We start from the raw sequence: 23,413 nt of genomic DNA, 5'->3' as shown, positions 1-23,413 counted from the left end.
TTTGTTTTGTACCGTTTCATTGTTTGTCTCATATTACACATATTATTAAAACAGATATTATTGATTTAAAGTTCTATTAATGGTCAATGGTTCCTGGTACATGGAGAAGGGTTGCCGTTTGTCATCTTCATGCTGTGGGCTAAGTAATTTATGGAGCCATTTGGATTTTGACTACCCATTGATATAGTAGTGTGAACACCACAGTTGATCAAGGTCTCTAGATCAAATCCAGATTTTTAATTACCATACGCGAGTGGATGTATATTAGATGCATTTTACTTTGTGCTTTGATCAAAATCTGTATCTGCATGGTGCTATTATCATCCCCATCACATTTTTCATTCTTCTAGCAGGTAGAGTTATTTTTCATAGACATTCTATTTCTAGGTGCAGGCAGATAGCAGCCGAAGCGAGAGGAAGGAGCAAAGTACAATTCATTTTCAAGCAGCTTTCAATGAGAGGGCTGAACGAAAAGGAAAGTGGGTGCAATCCCATGAAACTGCCCAGAATATTGTATCTGATGCGTGTACAGGCAATACATCTTATTGTGTGTGTGTGTGATAGGATCCACCATTGCTCACAGCAAATACGTTTGCAATTAATTCACAGATTTATTTATTTTATAGTGGATTCACATACTGTATATTTGTTTTTAAACATAGTAAAACAATCATATTTTAATACTAAGTTGGACATTTGGACATTGAATTAGTCAAATATTCAATAAATGTACAATACTGCTATTTCCTTAGAAATTTAGTTCGTCTTTACAATAAGAAATCAACTAATTAGCAACATTAAAATATTAATTCATTTACAATCGCAGTGTTGTTTTTGATTTCAAGCGAAATGCAACAAATGCCTTACTTTCTTTTGCATTTATCTTTCTTTTTTTTTATTTTACTCATTTGAATTGACCAAAAGCATCCTGAGACGCTAAAGTTTCATAAATGAACCTGAACAGAGTCTTTATTTCTAACTGCCTTGCATTCAGGACTTTAATCTGTGAAAAGTGCTCAAATATATGGTTTCATTGTTTACTGCGTACACCTCCAGCTTTCTGCTGCGCGGCAACCTTGTGAAATTTCCCATCTGTGATGCTATCTGCAACACGTTTTATGTGGTCAGAGCCACACATTTTCCTGATTTGAGCTCTGCACTGAATCCCTGGTGTGAAAGGGTCTAAATATTTCAAATTAGATGCAAGGGAATAATATCCATTAGGGATCCAACAGGGTAATAATGATCTGCAGGCAAAAAAAAAACACTGATCAACATTTACCACAGATTTTTTTGTGACCTATCTTGCACATTAGGAGCTATTTCAATTTTGCAAGATCTGTCTTACATTTGGCTCAATGTAGAGGACAAAACCATAAACAAGAGACATTAAAACAAGACGTTTCCGACATAAAATGAAGACATAAAATAATGTGCACAATGTAGCTATGAAACTATTACTGCAAAGCATTTGGACATGATGCGCATCTGTTCTCCAAAAGTTTTATGGAAGCTCTAAAATGATTAGTCAGACTCCCTGTATTCGTGGATGCAGTTATCAGTGTCACATTTTTCTCCTCTACATGGCTGTGCAGATTTTGGGGGGCAGAAAAAAGTAATATAGTGGTGGGGAAATCATCACATGCATCATTACACAATACTTTTGATCCATAGCCATGCAACGAGACATGGATGATTGCCATTAATTATCAATGCACTAGATTTATGATTAAAAAGCGGACTAATCTTGCGTACTTCATGTGTTATACTTTATTTCAGATAGCTTTTCTAACTTTTAATTGCTGATTAGTATAATGCAAATTATGCACATTTATATTTATTTGGATCTGTGCCTGTTTATGCATTGTAAAAACTTGATTTGATCTTTGTTTTCTTCTCAATGGCCAGAAGCAGGAGATCAGTTGGGTTTTTTTTTTTTAGTTTCTGATTTTCAGTTTTTAGAATGAGCGATTATCAATGGCTGTTGGCACAGATGGTGTTGCATAGATTTTTAGCAACTTAAAAAGAGCTGGAAACGTTAGATGAGCATTAAACTCTTCAAATATTCCTAACGTTAGATGCCCAGTTTTTTGGGGTTTTTTTGGAAAAATAAATTGAATGAAAAATTGTTTTCTCAATGATTTTGTCTTATTTTGCTGTAAACATTTCTAAAAAACCTTAAAACAAGGCACATTCCTCTTATAACGTCACCCGTTCACTGCGGTCAGCAAGTGATGCAATGCAGGCTTTCTCCACAACTGTTCGAATGAAGAAAAAAAAGATCTTGGATGGCTTGAAGTTGAGTAAAATTTCTGAAAAGATTGCTTTAAATGTTTGTATTTGATCGCCCCGGTTTATAAACAAATGACTGCGATTCGTTAAAAGGACTAATCAATTGTAACAACGCCAAAAATGTAAGGTAATAATAAAAAGCATGGCCTTACTTTGATACAACAGCACATTGTGAAATCCACTAGAACGGTCATTATTTTATGAGCTTGGCTCAGCTGCAGGTACGAGGTCTCTGTCTCTCAGCACAGAAGGAGCGAGAGAAAACTAAACCTCTCCCGCTTGTTTGCCATCCTCCTCCTCAACCTTCCTAAGTAATGTGAAATTAAAGGCTTCTTCACAGTCTATAATTAGTCGACCCTGACACTAATTAGAAATGCACTGTATGGTGCCACTTCATATTAAAGTGAATGGGATATTCTCTTTCATTTTCTGCTTCTGAACATTAGTCCATATCGTAGGCTGGATGTTACAAGGGCAGAGAGAGAGGCACCTCGCTCAAACCTCCACAAGAAGAGAAAAACAGCGCTTCGATATCTGAGCAAACAGCACAAGGCCAGATGCGCCGAGGGTACAGGTACGTATTTGGAGTTGCAGCATCCAGTCAATATGGACCTCTTTACTTTAAAATATCTACAGATGTATTTTACTGTTTCAATTTTTTTGTCCACGTAGAGAAAGGCTGCATTTATACTTGAATGTCTATAGTATATATTGCATTTTTGTCATTTTTATCTTTTGTATATTTGTATATATTTCTCTTTTATTTATTATCTGTTTTGTCTTGTCATCCTGTTGCACCGTAGAGCTTCTGTCACTAAAACTAATTCCTCGTATGCGTAAACATACCTGGCAATAAAGTTGATTCTGATTCTCTGATTCGGATTTATTGGATCAAATTACAGTAAAAATTTATTTTAAAGGGGTCATTGGATGCAAAATTCACTTTACAGGTTTTTTGAACATAAGTGTGCATACGAAGTGTGTGCCCACATCCACTCCATGGTGTTAAAAAAAAACACCCTGTATTTTTGCCCTATTTTAAAAATTAAAATCAGATTGTTTTGAGAGCCCTTTAAGTATTACGTAGTTCTGCACAGGCTCCTCCCACGATTGTTGATTGGCAAGACCAGTCCAGATCAGTCCAATTGGGGTGTTTTTGTTGTTGGATGTAATGATAAATGTAGATTAAATGTAGATTACCATCAGATTAAATGCATCTGTGTACACATATATCATTTGTGATCCTTCTTTTTATACAGAAGAAGCATAAGGCCTTTTTTAAGGAATCTTTGAAAACAGCTAGAATGGCTTGATGAAAACAGAGCTGATTTTGACAGGGTAAAAAAGTGGTAGATTTCTTACACTAGCACTGAGACATTTTACAATTAAGTTATAGACTTTTCATTAAGACCCTAAAGAATCATATCACTATTGAAATAGAAGTATGGTATCAAAGGAAAAAAAAATTTTGGATTATTTGGAAAGAACAGCCCGTGGCATGCAAAAATCTACAAAAACTAACATCCTAAACCAGCACAGCATGTCCTGAACATCTGTCAACCTATCTGCACAGGACCTAAATTGACGAATACTACTATGCTGGGTTTATGAATATTAATTCAGTTACATGAACAGGCGGTCTGGTAAGGTTACTTAGCAAAGTCAGCATGACCTAATTAATATTCATGCCTTGACGTCACAACCAGCCAGTTGTTTCCCCACTAACTTGAAGACTAGCCTGAAGGCAAGCTGGTTAGAGGCCTTTTTGATGTTATGTTTTATTCAGAATATAGGTTGCCGAGAGAGCATTGCGGAGAAATGCACTGCTACCTTCAGAGAAATGTTACAAAAAAACACGCTAAAAAGCTTTATTAACTTAAGGTTGATGGCTGGATCTGAGAGTAATGGTTTCAGCTGAGAGTAGTGGTTAAAGAAATATTGAAGGTGGGGAAAATGTTTCTTCTCCTTCGCAAATCCTTCCGGGAACACGATCTTTACCGGTTTTGATGTATTCAGGAACATTCGGCATCCTACGGCTAATTAATAGAATAGCTCTGAAATCTGACAGCGAAGCACTTTAGAGTACATCATGTTTTTGATGAGCTGTCTGGCTCTCAGGTTTTCAAGTTTTTTACTGCGCTTATTTATTAAACATACAGCTGTGAAGTTTAAAGTCTATGTAAAATAGCATTCGCGACTCATTTTGCTCTCATAATGTGATGCATTAGAGCATGACTTGATTTTATCAATTGGGAATTAATGGGATTCTGAAAAGTCATCACGCAACACCAGAATGAAGCTAGATGGATGAAGAAGCTGATGTTATTTAGCCTACAGTAGCCTAAACGACTGCCCAAGTCTTATTTTATTATACGTAAATACAAATAACTTGCACTAATAACTCATACACAATAAGCCAAAGTCATTAATAAATGAAAGAACCAATTCTGTGGCCGCAAAGCTTTTAACATATAGACTTTTTTCATGGAACGTGTAATTACCCATTAGGCTTTGCGCGTACATGTATGGAGGATGCTCCAAACGTCCGTTTAACAGTGTATGACGTCCTCTAGCTGATGAAAATTGACAGTTCGCAAAAACCTGCCCTTGCTGTTGCCATGGCCGATAAACAGTGCAGCTTATGAGTACACGATCCGTGATGCCTTCACGATCCGTCCGCGCATGCAGAAAACACGCATGCGCAAATGCTTGAGCACCTTGTACCGCAAGATCAAAGGAGGAACGGGTAGAAGTGGAGGAGCCGTCCCTCACGTTGAATACCTTGTGAAGATCAGTCCTGAGCTTTTCACTGGCCTGGTGCAAGAACCATCATACATGTTGATGGATCGTGATGATCAAATGATTGCGTGAAGGCCAAGGAGCCTTTAACATTCATTTCTGAAAATACCTAGGACATGGAAACATCTCATTAAAATGACTCTGGTCCACTAGTTCACCAATACGCGTGCACACTATTCATTCTTTCAAGTGATTTCCATTGTCAGTTTAAAATTATATAACATTATATAATGTTTTGTAGTTCTTTCTTCATGTAAGTGCAGACAGTCTAATCAGAAATGCATATTGTGTTCTTTACTGTCTTCTATAAACATCACTGAAGGGATTATTTTCCTCATTTAGATTGTATAGATAGATATATTAGCCTATACAGACCCATGCTAATACAAAATTACTCACTTTAAAGTTAATTAACCTCTTAAGACCCCTACGGCCTCGTATGAGGACATTTATATTTCAGTGACTTTACATGTCACAGTTTTAAGTCTGGATGTTCTGTACAGAGCACACTCAAATACCAAATGATTGGCTCTTTCACCAGGACCACACCCTCTCCTTCTTCAAAAATGTCTGAAATTAATTTAGTGAAACTCTAATGGAAAATGATAATATTTTCAATATTGTGTATTGATTCTTATTTTTAAATTGCGTGTAATAAATCAAACTCTTTCAGATTTCAAAGCAAAATTTGACTTTCTGTTGCGAAACAGGATGTTGAGTTCATACATGTCCTCATATGAGAATAACGGGACTAAAAGCATATTTATTATGCATTTTAGGAGACATAACACATGAAAAGGAAAATAAATTCTATTTCAGTATTCTATGAAATATTAGATATTATTATATTATAATCTTGTCAATTATTACTCACATTATTACACTTCTTTTTCCATTATATGTTGTCCCATAAACATATTAATATGCTAATTATATTTAGTTTATAGGTACATTGTATATAATGAGAAAACCTGTTTAAAGCAAAATGGTATATCGAAGAATTCATGCACAAGATCGTGTCAGGGGAGGCTCGCAGGGTGGTATAAGTATAATTAATTATTGATTACTAATTTGAATCTGTACATTATAATGAAAAATAACTTAAAATTAAAAGAACCAGGTTTTTTTTATCAGACATTCCTTAAACTGGCGGCCTTGAGTAAACGGTTCAGTCAAGGATCCAGTATAAATGCGTTCAAGCATGTTTAAAACAGCGCTAATAAAATCTATTAAAAGTAGTCTAACATTAATTAATTATGTTAATGTTTTTACTAGGGCAATCAACAGCATATCAAGATGAATAACTACAAAACTATAACACACAAGACAGGAAATGGAACTAGTCCAAGAGAACATACAATGAGAAGTCACAAAATAAAAATGTTCCATGGCAGAAATGTACTTCCACAATCACAGGCAAACAACAAAAATGCAGAATGATGAAAACAATGAAACTAACATCATTTAACATCATTCTTAGAAAGTGCTTCAGATACGTGGACCTTAATGAACTGTTGTATAACACTGCATAGAATTAAACTGAAGTCATAAAATATCTAAACACCGTTTCACAGATGTTATACGTTGTCAAGAAAAAGAAAATGTAGCAGATGGAAGAGTGAAGGAGACCCGGAGAGAGTTTGCCTAGATGAGGTAAGGTGAGTTAAGTTGGTTTGGAAGACATCGAAATGAGAGCCACAAGGTATTTAGCCAGAAGACAAAAGTGGCTGAGTGGAGAAGAGGCCCGCAGAGATGCGATTAAAACTCTATTGATCTGGTCCTGCGATTGCTTTCTCCCACATTATATGAAGCCATGTTTGATTCGGCTCTGCGGAGTGAAGGCCGGTGATGAGATGGGCTCAGAGGACGGAAGTCCAGAGAGGCCTGCATTTGCTTTCTTTGCGTGTTTTAGAATGCTGCGATTTTTCCTTTTAAAATGTTACGCTTATTGCATACAGCAAGTGTTACAGCTTGTAACATTTAGGTGAACTTTTGAGATGAATGAAAAAAGTGAAAAAGTGCACTGTAGCATACTTTTAAAAATAGTACTTAATATGCAAATAATATACAAAACTGAATGTATGGTTTTCGGGCACATAATTACGTGTTGTACAATTAAATAAATAAGGTAACACGTTATTTGGTAACACTTCATTTTAAGGTGTCATAATACAGAGAAATTGCCTAATTGGGTACTTAGTAGTAGCCATTGTACTTACATGAAATAAAATGTACTTATTAAGTTATGGGACAGCCTGTAATTACTGTTTATAATTATGTAGATGTAACAGGCAGCTACTGTTACACACATGTAACAGACCTTTTACACAGCTACTCACACTTAAGTACAATCTTGCAACACTTTATTTTAAGTAGCTTATGCCTGCGTAATATTCTGTAATTTTAATGTATTTACAAAGGTATTGCATGTATTTAAGCTGTGTATTAATGGTTTAAATCAAACTATGGTGCGGCTACATAAAGTTTACAGTATAGATACACATAAAGTACACTTAAGTACAATCATGATACACATCATTTTAAGTAGCTTATGTCTGTGTACTTGTATTTATCATTACGTTGCATGAAGTCTGCAACACATATGTGACAATGTTTTGGTTACATATGTAGCTAACTATGTAGTAAACTATGTTGACAACTTAAGTTACTTAAGTTCATTCTTTGCGTAACCATATCAGTTAAGCCAAATGTGCATTATAGTGTTCAGTATTACAAAATAAAAACAAATGCTCTTCATTTTTTTTCTCCATGCCTTAATCAATGTTTTAACGAACAAGCTCAATACCAGATCGTGTCAAACAAATAGAATCAAATGGTAAAGCGAATACGATGATGAAAAATGTGCTGTACACTAAACATTACTCTCGTTTTAGAATTATGGATTATATTGTGTACATCGCAGCACATGGTTTTGTCTCCAGGACAGACAATATTAGAATCATTGACTTTTACAGAAATATTGCCATTCTAGAACTCTAAAGCTTAAAATACTCTTTAGTATATAAGTGTTATAGATGCTCAGTGCTGACCTTTGAGGCCACGCGGGGTAAAAGTGAAAACCGAAGAACAAAGCGAGTCTTCTCACCCTGAACATCACTGGAGTTCAGACTGACCCTGAAACACACAGATGCAGGAGATATCTGGATTGAAATTCACTTCACATCTTCTTCTCACTTCTCCTTCAGACAGATATTGTACAGGCAGGGCGAGCGCAAATTGCTTCACTTTGCTCCCCCTAAAACATTTATGACAGTGGAATCAGTCATTTAGAGGCCAAAATTGTTTTGAACTGATTTGTATTTTCAGTGGCACAATGAATAGAGGAATTGGCAGCGACAGCAGTTTGCATCGTAACGCATGATCATTGGAGCTGAAGACAAAAGACAACTCTTCTCTTCCTCGGAGGAGCAGATTACGAGATATGGATTTCAATAAAGTTGGCTTTAATCTTTTGGTTTTCAGAGGGCATTATCTGGAGAACTGAGTGCGTGTTTTAATAGTTTTATGAAACTCTGAGAAACTGAACAGCAGGGCAGTGTGACATCAGGCCTTTTTCTCAAGGCATTCAGAATTTATTCAGAAGCAAATGCTTTTTTAAGCTTCTAGTGCACTGAATTATGTAAAAGTTCCCACTTACATACGACAACAGTTGATAGTGGCCACGTCTGCTAAGCCATAAAGACGAAAAAAAGAAAACACATAAAAAGTAGTCATAAAAGTCATAAAAGTAGCAATATAACTCCAAGCTTTGCAAAAAAGAGCTTTTCCTGGAGGACTAGGAGTGAACTTAAAAAAGAAAGAATAAATCGGTTTATTTTTTAAAAGTCAAATTAAAAACAATAATTTTCATGCTTTTAAGACACTCCTTGGCAAACGCATCATTTTAAAATATAGATTCCTGATTCATTATTGTTTTTTATGTTATTTAAAAAAACACTTATACTTACTTATACTTACTTAAATAGTGAGACTGCGTAATTGTAATTGTTATCAGTATCGTAACTGTTGTTACATTTTTCATATATTGTCATTCATTCCTGATGCAAAGCTGAATTTACAGCATCATTACTCCAGGCTTTAGTGTTGCATGATCCTCTGGAAATTATTCTAATAGTCTGATTTGCTGCTGATTTGATGTTAACATTTATATGTTTAATAACTAATGTTAACAAAGATGAATAAACACTTATGTATTACAAATGTATTATCATTGCTATGTTAGTTGATGCATTAAATATAGTTAACAAAATAAAACTTGTTCCATGTTACTACTGCATTTTGCAAAGAAACAAGCCACATCTCTATGCTGTAAGTTGACAGATGCTGCCTTCAGATTGATGCAGCACACCGTGTCTTTTTACATGATTGCGGCGCCCTACCTAGACCTCATGCACACATGCTGCATGCACAAGAGAAAACCTGGATTTATGGTATAATAAGCATCAGGTGCATCTTAACAAGGGTTCAGGTTTTGTGCTCCTCCTCCTGCCGTGAATCTGGACATAGGCCAGTGGGAGGCTGAGGGGCTATAATGATTTAAGGGGAGTTGAATTTTCCGTCACATTAATGTGATACTTGTCAGACATTGAGAGAAGGCTGATACTGGTTGACTGAAATGAGGTACTGAGCTCTAATGAGAACCGTTTGAAGAGCTCATTTCTGATACGGCCGTCATGTTTTCACATTGACTGCGGTGTCATAAAGCATCTGCAACATGATGTGGGAATATATTAATTTGCTTTCACAGACTGTATTTAGATGTACTACAAACTAGTCCTGACTGACTTGTGTGCTCATTATAATTGATGGGAAATAGATGTTTACTGTCACTGCAATTGAATACCTCATGTTTCCTATATGGTTCACCTAAACAACAGATGGCGGTGGCAGCAACTCTGTGAAATACAATAAAATATTAGTAAGGTATAGCATTACTTGAAAGAAGATGACAGGTTTTGATTTGCTTTTTGAAATTTGCAACGTTAGGTATTTCCAAAAGTTATTATAAAATTAAAGCATGCAGAACATACAGTAGGGTTGGAATGATTTTATTATATATATATATATATATATATATATATATATATATATATATATATATATATATATATATAGCCACAGTAGCAAGATTTCTTATATGTGCAAAATGGAAACCAAATCTGTCATTAAAATCTCTTCATATTCAAATATAATGAAAATATTTTGGCCCAATCTCATGGCAATTCTTGTATATTTTATGATGAGCTAATTCGTCTGACCTCACCCGTTTAAATTTTCTTTTCTAAATCGCATGTATTTTACGAGTTGCACAATTAGTATGCATTGCCACTAAACCTACCCATCACTAAAATCGTACAAAATCCGACAAGTGAGGTTGTACGAATTTGCCACAAATTTAAATTGGTTGAGAGATATTTTTGGTGTCGCAATACCACTGGGAGCCAGGGAACGAGAACATTTAATCAAACAAAGCATAGGGTTACAGACATTGACAGACGTAAAGACATTCAGACCGGACACACAGGTTTTAAATTCAAGGAGTAAATGAGACAGAACTGGAACAGGTGAGGAGTAATTAATCAAACACTGGAGTAACTAATGGAACTAAATGAGAAGAAGAAGAAGAAGAAGGACCAAATATGGACAATGGGGTAAACAACACAAGACTACTGGCTATTTATATATGAATGTGTGTACATGTATGCATGCATTTTTATCATGTTCTATCGTGTGTCTTGATTTATGTCTTCTACCATCTTCCCTACATTACGTTGTTCGGGCCGTAGCACCGGAAAGTGTAAAAGTAATACGACATGCTGAATCAAAATATACACAAAGGAGAAACGGAGTAATTATTTCCAAATCAAAAACTGAAAGTACCACTACAAAGGTGCCAACAAAGGAAAAGCAGCATTTCAGTATCGACAGCCTCCAGCCAATGGACGCTGCGGTCAAACATGATATTTCTGACAGCTCCACAGGTAAACTCTCGTTTCCATGAGAACAGTTCTGTGATTTCAGACGAGCAGCAGCGGTACATCGGCTTTCCTTTTTTCTTTGTTTCTCTTTTCTAGCACTTTTACCCCTCTCGCTTCAACGACCTGCTTAGTTTGAGACGGAGAAAGGCCAGTCTCATTTGTAGTTAGTCTCGGCTCCCTGTCTCTCAGCCCGGAGTTGATGGAGTGATTCTTACCTGCGATGCGCTTGAGAAAGCTATTGTGCGATGCTGATGGATGGAGTTTGGAGGTGCAGTGGGGTCTGGCCACTTGGAGAGCTTAAATCAATCCGTTCATTTGTGTCTTCGTTGGGCTGATCATTGGAAAATGCAAACAGTTGAGCGGAGGCAGTATGTCTGTCTTCATGCTGAACAGAACGTTTTCATTAAAGGGCGCACCAACAATCTGAATGCACCCGCTATTTTTACTGGCTTAACTACGGCTGGACGTATTTAAGAGTGTGAGAACCAGAAAGCCCAACAAGATCTATCTATGATTCACAAACACATCCTTGAAAAGTCGTCACAATAATTCAAAGGGAAAAATGTAACATCAAATATTAATCAACAACCAAAAGGCATACTAAACGGTTTAAAATTTTGTTTGTACTTCAACCCTGTAAAAGAGACAGAAGAAACAAACCAAAGTATGTTATGCTGTGCCATTTTTCCATTGTCAAGCTCATAGTTCTCATTTGTATATTTAGGTTTATAGATTTACGATCATTATCCTTTTTAGTAAAACTGTACTTGGGTTCTTTTATTGGGTTCTCATCTGCTTCAGGATAGGATTGCTACAAATACACAATCAGTCAAGAATCCATGACAATCTCTGCCTAAAGCGTTACATATTGTGAACTGTGGCATTTGAAGGTGTTTAATGATATTGACCTTGAGGACATTTTTTTGTGAGGGTCTTGATGAAACCATTGCTTCCTTGATGCTGGCTAACACATTTCACTGGACATTAACTCAGCATACAGTACTAGCCATGCTTGAAACTGAGTGGACGGCTATTTACTGTTGCAGAAGTCAAAGAGGACTTCAATGCTTATCCTGCAGTAGATACCACCTTGGCAATCCCAATGCTGGAATCTCCTCACATCATAGCCACTCACGATTCCCCCTGAGGGTAACTACCCACCTTTTACTTCAGTGTGGAAGTAAGCCTGTGGGTGAAACTTCCGGTTCATTAACCGCTATAGGTAAATAACGAGGAGAATAACGATGTGCTTAAGTCTAAAATAGCACTGCATAATCGTTACTGTAACAATTTAATATACAGTCAACCAAACATTCATTCAGACACCTTCAACATTTCTCATTATTTCTAACACAGTTTATTTGCTATAGTTTAAAAAAGGTAATTTGGCACAGACAGATGCTAGTAAATTAGACACAGTCACTTAAAGATTTGCATTTGTTCGTTCAGGGCATTTACGTGAAAGAGATCTTGGTTTGTGCTGTCCATGAGACGCAGCTCTCTGATTGAGCACTGAACATGGAGAGCAGTTGAGCTTTTCTGAACTTTTTTGAATGTGTGAATTGGCAATGATAAGCTTTTGTGATGAAAGCAGTGGCTTGAGCATCTGTCCTGAGCATCTTTTTATGCTGGCCTCAGCCAGTCGCCCTCAGCCGTGGGCCTCTATAATCAACGCCACCTTTCACCCCACTAGCGATGATCCCATGATTCATTTTTACTTCAGGAAAAAGCTGGATATGTCACATATCTTACCGGCCATGGCCTCCATGGTTCAAGTCTGGCATCATTGCACTGCTGAGTCCGGATCCTGTCCTGTGATTCTAGAGGTCATCCGATTGTCCTTGTTGCTTCCTTGTTGTGTAGAAAGCACACATTTTGCCAGAGATGCCAGTGTCTACTACAACTCACTCTGAGAATTCTGTTTGCTCAGTCACAGTCCATGTCACAGCCACGGAAACAGTTCCGAAAAGTTCTGTTGTCCCTATAGCAACGGAGGCCGTCCATTCCTGTTCAGTCATGCCTGTCCCACCATGAGCATGAAAGCCACCTCTGAACTCTCCAGGCTCCTTGTCCCACTGTTTCCACCCTGACCCCATGATTAATCGGTTCTGCCCTTGTCCTTTGCTTTTCTGTCTCCATCTTGGCTCCATGCTTGGTCAGCTCCACCCTGTCATCTTTGCCTTGGCTCCACGCTCTGTCGGCTCTGCTCTGGTCCCTGGCTCCACAGGTTCAGCCGTCTCTCCATGCTCTGTCAGCTCCACCCTGGTTCTTGGCCATACCATCTGCACTTTGGCTCTGTGCTCAGTAGGCTCCACCCTGGTCCCTGGCCGTACCGGCTCCACCTTGGCTTCATTCTCCATCATCTTAGCCTCTGTTTTTGGCCCTGCCATCTGCTTGGCTCTATGCTCGATCATGGTCTCATCTTGTGCTCTACAGTCTAGATCCACCTCTCCTACAGTCTCTCTGCTCCACGATCCAGACCTATCTTTGCACCATGATTCAGACCAGCTTCTGCTCTATTGTGTAAGTTCACTTTCAAGCCATGATTTAGGCCCACTTTCACTTCATGGGCCTAACTCTTATCTTATTCTTGACTTTTTATTTAATTTTTACAGTCAAAATGTTTTACAGTAACTTGTCTTCTGTTACACTACAATCCATCATGCTCCTTAAAAGCAGGGTAGATGATTTGGTGGTAGATGATTTCATTTTCATTTCAAATTAATTCATTCAGCTGTAGCTGTATAGAAACTTCACAATGCGATTCACAGCAATGCAGGGATATAGACACCAACACTTTAGATATACTGCTTATGTAGATCTGAGCGGATTATATTTCTTAAATGAATGTGCTCATAGTCCCTAATATTCTAGTCTTTATTATGCTTTATTTTGAAACATAACAGCACAATTTGACAAGCTTACAAGTGAAGCCAAACATACATGCATATTGCACATTGTGCAATACGCCAAGAATACTGTATAGTCACTCAGAACATGTTTAAATATGTAAAGTGCAATTTGTTGAATTTTAAATACAGTACAATGTATAGAGACAAACATAAATAATTATATAAATTAAATACAGTTATCATTGAAGAAAAAAAACAATTAATAATAATAATAACAATAATAATTATTCAGTTCTCTCCTGTTGTGTGTCCATTAATACTATAGTTAAAAATAAATAAATAATTAAATGATGATAATAATTGCCGTAACGCTTAGTCATTACTAATAATAATCAGCTCTGAATTATTATTTAATCAAATGTATTAGTATGCATATGTCTTTAATAATTTGTAATTTATCTTTTATTCAGCTAGGTACTTCAGTAAATAAACAAAAAGTGTCGCGTTTCAACTTTTTGACTGTCCAACACACTTAGACAGAACAGCAATAAAACACGCACAGGAGAAAAAGAGAGCCCCTGTTGGAGGCCAGGACAGATTGGAGTCTGGATTTGAGCGTGAGTTATTAAGATGTATCCGGTGGAGGCTGCTCCACAGGATAAGACCTTCACTGCGGAGTGCTCTTCACTTTGTGAATAATTAGGATGGGTATCCACGTCTGAGCGAGACGCAAGCGTGAGGCATTCTTGAAGTGCATTAGTGAAGTGTTCAGCACCATTCAGACGTAAACAAATGAGTCCATTCACTGCAGCAGATAGCCATAGTCCTCCTGTATCATTAATATTATGATTATTGCGGCTGGAGGAAAGACTGGTTTTGATGCTATGCTTCACTAGCTACAGAGAGGATATAATGTATGCTTTGTATCAAAGAAAAAAAGATGTTTGTTGCAAGCAGATGTGTGTGTGTACTGTGTGTATTTGCATATAGAAATTGACAAAATATATACGTTACATACATGATGCATGTTTTCATGTTTACATTAATGTTTAGACAATGCAATATCCATATTAACTTCATAACTCAGAGTTAAGAAATCAATATTTGTTGGAATAACCAAGATCACATAGGCTATAATATAATAATAAATAAAAAAATTATAATATATATATATATATATATATATATATATATATATATATATATATATATATATATATATATATATTTTTTTTTTTAAATGACTTCTGCTCACTTTTTTGACTCAGCTTGATCATTTATTCTGCAGTGTGAAATATGAATTTTTAAAAGTACAAACATTCCTTCTCTGTTCTCTCTCAATTAATAGGGTGCATAAAAGCTGCATGCGTAATAATTTTTAAATAATCAGCTAAATGATGTTTAAAATAGTATTAGATGGATTATAGTTTGTCGCACCACGGGAAACGGCAAACACATTTCATATCAACTACCCACATGCACAGATGATGAACGTTTTCTTTCAAATCCCCACAAAATCTGTAAAAGTACACTGAACTGAATTTATTCCTTATCAGTTCATACTTTTTATTTAATTAGCAAATTGATAACTTTCACTGAATTTTGTGCACTTTGTAATACTGTGCGTGTTGGTTGTTTTATTAATTAAACAAAACGTTGGAATCTGAACAATGCCCGCACCGTTTCTGTAATACAAATGCGGTTACGTTTCATTGGACACTTTCAATGAACAATGCTCATCTCCATCAGTATAATGAGGCAATTGTTACAGATATTGATCAGCGTGCAGCATTTACTAAATGAAATAACGTCAGGTCTGAATGAATTGGAAGAGGAGGAGCAGACCATAATTTAGAGCTGAAATGATGGAAACGAAGTCAGCAGATCTCAATTGGCTGGACAGATATGTGTATTGTCTGCTGAGCCGGTCTAATGGCAGCACAATGCTGCTGAACGGACCTTCCTTGCAGCGCAGGTGCCATAATCATCCCCGATCAGAAAATGGTGCAGCACAACTCTACCACTTATTTACATTCAGGCGGCCTTTGGCGCAAGCAGTCACGCTTATACAGACACAAGGTCACTGCTAGGAGAAACGACGGCAGCCGTACACCGAAAGATGAGAGCGGCGTCGTATTTGATGAATGATAAAACTCAAGAAACGGCAAATAACACACTGAATTAAATGTGAAATTTAGTGAATACATTTCTTTTTTTACTTTACTAATAGATTTCATCGTCAAGCATTCAGACGAGACGAGAGAAGGTGAGGAGGAGAGAGAACACTGTCCAAACATAAGGCAGGGGGATGAGATGCGGGGAGTCAGGCAGGCTGAGAGGGAGACCGCAGGGTCCGGCGAAGAAGAGACTGAGCGGGTGATGATCGGAGGTAGGCAGCGGAGGCCTGACAGGAATGTAGTGAAGCCACTCCACGGCCGGCTGGACAGGACGGGACCAGACTAAGACTGACAATAAACTAAGAACTTAGGCAGGGAATAAACTGTAGAATGGGGGAGATGGAGACAGATGACGGCGCAACAGGAGGAACAGATGAGGCATGAACAAGAGGGCTTGGCAACAGGGATGGTAGGACCCTTAGAATCGCCTAACATTAGCATCAATTTTACTTCTTTATCTCAAAGTACAGAGGACAAAATGTTATTGATTCATTCATACATACTGTTTAACTATAAACAGACCAAACAAATATTTTTTTAAATGAAAGGTGGGACGACCATTTTTTACAGCCACAATAATGAATGTTACCATTGTTCTATTTTTCAGTGAGCGGTTTATTTTGATACCATGTCTCTGGTTTATATAGTTTAGTTTACAGTTTGAGTTCCATAAAAGTTCACTTTGTTGGGAAAAAAAAAATCACGGTTTTATTGTGTTTTTTAGCCGTTTTTTAAACTTATTTTTAACCCAGTCAAAATAACAGTTGTCTGTTTTTGCAAATGAACTCTTCATATTCGGGTCAACGCCAATACTGTCCCTGACAATTCTTGCGAAAAATAAGCAGACACAGATTTTTACCTGTGACTCTCGTCTGAATGGGGGTTTCCTTTGTGCACCCCCAGTTTCCTTTGGATATCGCTTTCAAGCTTTCTCCATCAATCTCAGAATCCTTCTCCAGCGATCTCCTCGGTACCAAGACATTCCCTGCGCACCGCCTGTGGTGTGATGCTCCGCTCACAGTCCTGCTGATCCTTGTGCACCTGTAAGAAAGACACACAAACTACTGTTTACATTATCATTTGCTTCGGTTACTCGCTTTTTTTTGCACTCATGCGCAGTTTCTGTTTAAAACAACTAAATTGTACTAAATAGGTGCCGCTGTTTTGCTGCTTTAGTCCTCTGTGGAGTCAGCAGCCGATCATTTTCTTACAGCTCTCTTAACTACTCGACTGCGATTTGTCAGTGATGGCAATCTGAGGTCAAAAACTGTTGTGTAACGATTGTTAAACTGTAATTTGCTGACCTGAATTCCTACAAATCCATACCATGCGTTTCTTGACTAAAAATGACATTAAAATACACACAAGCCAAGCAAGCGTTGAACAACAACGGGAAAAATTTGTCATTAATACATGTACCGTAGCACAGTTGTGGGCGGCCGATCATCTACACAAACTGTTCTCTTGCGGATAACCTTTGACTACACCGTCACTTTTTTCGAGTGCTAAATAACATGCTGCTCTGTGTTACTACAGGTCTGGATGGGGATTTATTTAACACTACACTAAATGACTTTGCCCATGGTTAAGTCAGGGTGCAGCCTCTCTGCTGTTTAAATCAGGTTAGTGTTACGCACTGCTATATCTACAATGACACCATTCAGAGAGGGCCTTCTGAGATATGAACCTCTTTGAACAGCCTTGCCTTGGGCATTTCAGCAGTGCATTCATGGAAAATATGGGGCCCAATTTTGTGAAAATATAACAGACATTGTTTTTGACAGTTCTTTATACATCATGTATTACTAAAATGTTATCACGATGTACTGAGGCCACGGTCCTGTGACTTTTAGCTATTTGTCTAACCTCTTTATATGAGTTAAGACTTGCAGTATATGTATTTTATTGGCCTGCAAATACTATACAGTAGAACAACATTATCCTTATAAACACTAAATATATCACTTGGTGAAAAATATTAAACTAGTTTTACAAGAATTACTCAACCAGCACTTACAATTTTAGGTGGACATTGTAATACCTTTTTTCCTTTCTGTATTTAATATGGTATATCTCAAAGTGCCATGGTTTATCCATCTGTAGCAAACTGCACCATGATATACTGTTACACTGGCCTTTTGCGAGGGTAAACACTCAAGAATATGCAAAAAAAGTATGTATAGTAATTAATCACATAAATTAATTTCAAACATTTTATTAGTTTTTAATCATTTATATGTGAGGATATTTGTTAAAACCCAAGTCTAAGTATGCACATAATCCTCTAAACAACTGTAAAGTACTTTCCAAAATAAAGGAGCCGGTAATAATTTTTTTTTTTAGTTAGTTAGTTAGTATGTCTGTTTGTTATTCAGCAAGGATACATTCGATTGATACAAAAGTAATACTAAATACTTTTATAACATTGTAAAGGATTAACATAATAATAACAGTTATTTATTTAAAATATATATATATATATATATATATATATATATATATATATATATATATATATATATATATATATATTTATTTTTAAATAATAAAATTATGTTGTTATTATAGAAGTACAGAAGAATCATTGCAATAATTGGTTTCAATGGTAGATTTATTTTAGTTTTTAAACATAATTTAGCCCAACACACATAGCCAAACATAAAGATAAACACACACACACACTTTCCATGGACTTTTTTTAACTTTTATACTAACCAAACATTGCACTGTTACACTTTCAGATACACGATAATTATATATAATTTTCTAAATGTATTGATATAACATTTCATGTACCCTGAAATGTATTAATATAATTTCATATTCATCATTTAAGAAGTTGGTAATCCTGTTTATTTTGCCTCTTTATACTGATTAAATATGTTTGTATAATTAGTTTATTTTTTATATATATATGTTAATTGATTGCATTTAGCTTATCATTTTTTCAATTGCGACTAACTAGTTGAGAACCACTGTCCTAAATAATTATGCTAAATTATATTTTTTGTCAACAAAAATCATACAGGCTATAGACAGGCTACTGAGCAGTATGTATAGTGTATACGTTTTTTTTTAAAAAATCTAAATTTGAAAAAAACAAACAATCGTATATATATAATTTACAAACACAAATCTTACTAATTTGTTACATTCACGTGATATGAACAGATGTGTAACTTAGATATGTAACTCCGCTTCGCTAGAACTTTAGAAAGCATCAATTTATCATTGATGGATTACTGCTGCCTTGCTGTTTCCGCATTTGTCTCTATATCGGATATTGTAGTACACTAACTACTGTTTCGCCGTTGAAAGCGGGCGCGTAGTAACATTACAAAACTACAATTCCCACAATGCACTTCACCGTAAGCTTGCTGCATGTACGCCGGTTGACGCGGTTCTGACGGGTCCAGCAGAGAGAGTCCACTTTACCTCAATCTCTTCACCCGCTGTCAACTCAAACTTGCTAGTGGTCAGTCAACATTCATATCTATATAAGTTAATATAATGTGTTTGTGTGCTGAGGTTTTCAAATACACTAATGTGAACATGAAAAACAGACGTTAGCTCTGTTGTCATGTGCTGGTTATCTCTGTTTTGGGCAGGTTTGACCAAAATCACACTTCGTGTGATTTAATGGACCCTGAAACGTGTGCGTGTTTCTGTGAAGTAGAGTCAGATGATTCCTTTAACATAATGAAGTCGTAATGTTTTGCCACGATTAGATAAACATTTCATAAGGATGTTGCTATTAAAATATCACGTGTATGTCAGTATCATAACACGCTAGTTCAGCATTAAGCAGTTCTTATGTAGAGTCTGTCTTATTCATACTTGAACAGGGGCCAGAAAGGGTTTGAAACCTCGATATAATAATTATATTAAATAAATGAAAGTGCAAAAGAACATTAGCACAATACCACTTTTGAACCCGGGCTTTCAAAACCATCACTTTCACTCTCAAATGTTAAAGGAAGAGATAATCAGATTTGAGGAGTATTGTCAAAATCCGGAATATGTTTAATTTTGGCAGTTTAATTCATTTTAAAGCACCTTTTTAGGTATTTTTCCTCAGTTATCAGTTGTGATTTTGTGTCAGGTGTTACGCACCCTAAATAAAATGAATGGATGCGATCCATACTGTCTGCTTCATTAAAGACACATAAAGGAACTGTCTATATTCGCATTTATCATATTTCCCACCTGAACAGGACGCAGACGACCTTGAGCGTGGTTGACCATGTCTCCTCCTCGGCTCACCGGAGCCCTGCGCTCCTTTTCTACTGTCAGCAAACAGGATGATTTAACACAAGACATTTATGATCTCAAGGTAAGACAGCATGAATCCAACTACAGCTTTGGTTTTATTAGTTGAACTGTTTATTTTTGGGATGTTAGTTTGAATGGTTTGTTGCAAGCGAGTGCTTTAATATAGAAATCAAATGACATGATCACATGATCATTGGGCACAAAACAATTTGTCAATCAAATTTGGCTTCACCATTGTATTTGTGGTAAAACAGTGGTTATACTATGGTAATTAATCCTTTTGACTGTATGCGATGAACGCATACATATCGTGTGATCTTAATTCTTAAATGTTAGTTCTGTCCAAATTGGTACGTGAAAATCGCAGACATCATCAAGTGTTAAGAATCTAAACTCAAACGTAGTTTGAAAACTAGTCCCATCCGAATAGAAGTTAAGAAAGGCTGCACAATTAGACTACTATTGAGTATGCTGTGCTTGTGAAAATGCTGAAAATCAGTTAAATAATTGGTGAGAATTTTGACTTTAATGTTGTTTGAAAGAAGTCTGTTATGCTTACCAAGGTTTCCTTTGGATCCATATTGGATCCAATATGAAAACAAGTTAAAATATGAAATATTTGTACAACCCAAAGCTGAATTTTTAGCTGTCACATAATCATTCCGATATGCTTGTTTGCTGCTCAAGTACATTTTTATTTTCCAAACAGTTGAAAACGGTTCTCCCGCTTAATATATTTATGGAAAATTGGAGTTTAAAAGAACAGTAATGCATTATTACTGCATCAAAATAATACTATTATATATTTTTTAAATAAATATACAAATAAAAATCTTATTGACCCCCAAAATCTGTTGTCAGTAATGCTTAAAATCTGCCTGTTAAGGAGATGTGTCTTTTTATTTAGTGAGGACTTTTCATAGAATTGCATTGAGGGTGCTGAAGCATGGCTAGAGACAAATATGTAGTTATACCAACAATAATACAGCTAAAATAACAGATACTTTTATCTCAGAATAATAAAGTTACAAATCCCCTTGACATCCAGTCATAAAACAACAGAAACAGTAATGCGTTGCTGACCACGTCTGAGCTTAATATCAGCCGTTAGCGGGATTTTTCAGGTAAATCTTTAAAAAATGCACTTACCATCAAAATAGTGATTTGTTTTTGCACTTGCAAGACTCAGAAAATGAAATAAAGGCAGCTATTTAGGCATTATCTGCACAGGCCACGTCTAAACGTGTTTTTTTATCAATCACCTGTAGCCATGTCCAAGGCTTCTCACATAATCAGCCAAAGTTAGGAAGTTTGACAAATGGATTAGCTGTGATATATGGATTAAAGTTGACTTAAGGCCACAGATATATCTGCAAAGTGCTGTTTTATGCTGATAATATCAGCCTATAGATTTATATCGCTCTAATTAATAGCCGAAACAGCTTTTGTCTCTTTGTAATCTGATGTCCTCTGTCTGTACTTCATTTAATCGCGTTCCTTCGACCTTGAGAGCGCGATTCATATTAAATAAGCTTTGACCGCTCTGTTTCTCTTTAATCTCTCTCTCTCGACTTTGCTTTTATTGGGATTTTGCGGAAGCAGAAGGCCACACCTTTGTTCAAAGTAAATTCTTCCCCTCGTCTCTAAATTCAGATTTCTTTATCGCCACCGCCGCTGCTTTTGGACGGAGAGCACAGGGTGCAGGTTTTTCCGAGCGCTCACTCATAATGCTGAGTTTGAGAGGGCACTGAAGTGCTGATACAGTGGCGTGGTGTTAATTTACTTACTGACCCGGTGACATGACCTATTGAGCAGGCATCGCAAACCGAGGCGCTTATTCAAATAACCCTTTACTGTATCTTTCAGCTGTGTGCGGTGGAAGTCGTTTCATTAGTGTTTTACAGTATTTCAAACCCACAAATAATATCATTTCCAATTTGCTGGTCTCACAGGAGAAGGTGATTCAAAATTGGAAAATTGTACATACATGTATATTACATTTTATTTTATTGTCATGTATTCACATATATTCACACGTAAGTATTTATTTGACATTCTAGATTTAAATACATTTCTTTCTTTCTTGTTTGCACAGTCTTGGAATGTACCTGAATAACATTTCAGTACAAGTAAATAAAAATCTTGAATCTTGAAAATCTTGAAAAAATCTAAAATAATTGCGTCTCAAAATGTTTCATCATTTTTATTTTCAGTTTATGCGTAAAATTGACGAATAACCAATGTAACCCATTTTTAACTGTAGCGAAATACAGTGAAAATGCAGTACTATAAATAAATGGAAAGCAAAAAGTTTTCACAATTTAATCCTTTCTGTTTAAATGTTCGTTTTTTTGCAGAGCAAACGCCTGAAACGACAGGAAATATTTGGCAGAGGTGGTTTGACATGGCAGAAGATAGTTCAGTTCTTCACCCAACATCTGGAGAAGAAAGATCAACCGGCAGCCACTCTTGAGTTGAAGAATATCCTCCAAGCAGCCAAACAGATCGGTATGTGATTCAAAAACAATCCAATCAGGAATTTACAGTGCACTTTACAAACTAATGGACGAATGAGCACTTCCGGTGCAAACGGCTTCACTGATTGTACTAAAAGTTACTTAGTTTTAACGTAACAAACCAAATGCTTCTGTAGATATAGTGTAACTATGGTTGGGCAATGAGACAAAACTTCTAATAAAAATTGATCCTTTAGTTTTTTATTTTTGAAAATGCAACTACAACACGATTCAATTAACTTTTCTTTATCAACCCTTTAGTTAAGTTTAGTAACCACACTTGAAACACATGAAATACTCAGAAGTCAATTCAAAGGGAAGTACAGAAGTTCACAGAATTTTTCAAATTAAGCTGGTTTCTGTGACTTTGTGGTTTGACGCAGGAACACTCGAGAAGTAAAATAAACTTAAACGGGTTTAATCTTATCAACGGGCAAAATACATATAAACAGGCAGGCAGGGCAAAAACCACGTAAGGACATCGGGTAAGGACATTGACGATGAGG

General features: G+C 36.3%; 1 protein-coding gene across 2 annotated transcripts in view; it reads left to right on the top strand.

The window, feature by feature from the left end:
- The first annotated feature begins 19,464 nt into the window (after window positions 1-19,464).
- The window catches only part of ascc3 (activating signal cointegrator 1 complex subunit 3), a 148,924-nt gene continuing 144,975 nt past the window's right edge, over window positions 19,465-23,413 (top strand). For both annotated transcript variants that reach the window (XM_043260891.1, XM_043260892.1), the window contains exons 1-3: window positions 19,465-19,594; window positions 20,334-20,452; window positions 22,749-22,899. In XM_043260891.1, the coding sequence (XP_043116826.1) occupies window positions 20,363-20,452; window positions 22,749-22,899 (241 nt within the window). In that variant the 5' untranslated portion in view covers window positions 19,465-19,594; window positions 20,334-20,362. The remainder of the gene's footprint in view (window positions 19,595-20,333; window positions 20,453-22,748; window positions 22,900-23,413) is intronic.

Source organism: Puntigrus tetrazona, chromosome 16 (assembly GCF_018831695.1).
Source record: "Puntigrus tetrazona isolate hp1 chromosome 16, ASM1883169v1, whole genome shotgun sequence".
NCBI classification, from domain to species: Eukaryota; Metazoa; Chordata; class Actinopteri; order Cypriniformes; family Cyprinidae; genus Puntigrus; species Puntigrus tetrazona.
Note: the sequence above shows the minus strand (reverse complement) of the source record. Positions and strands in the feature narration are given on the sequence as shown.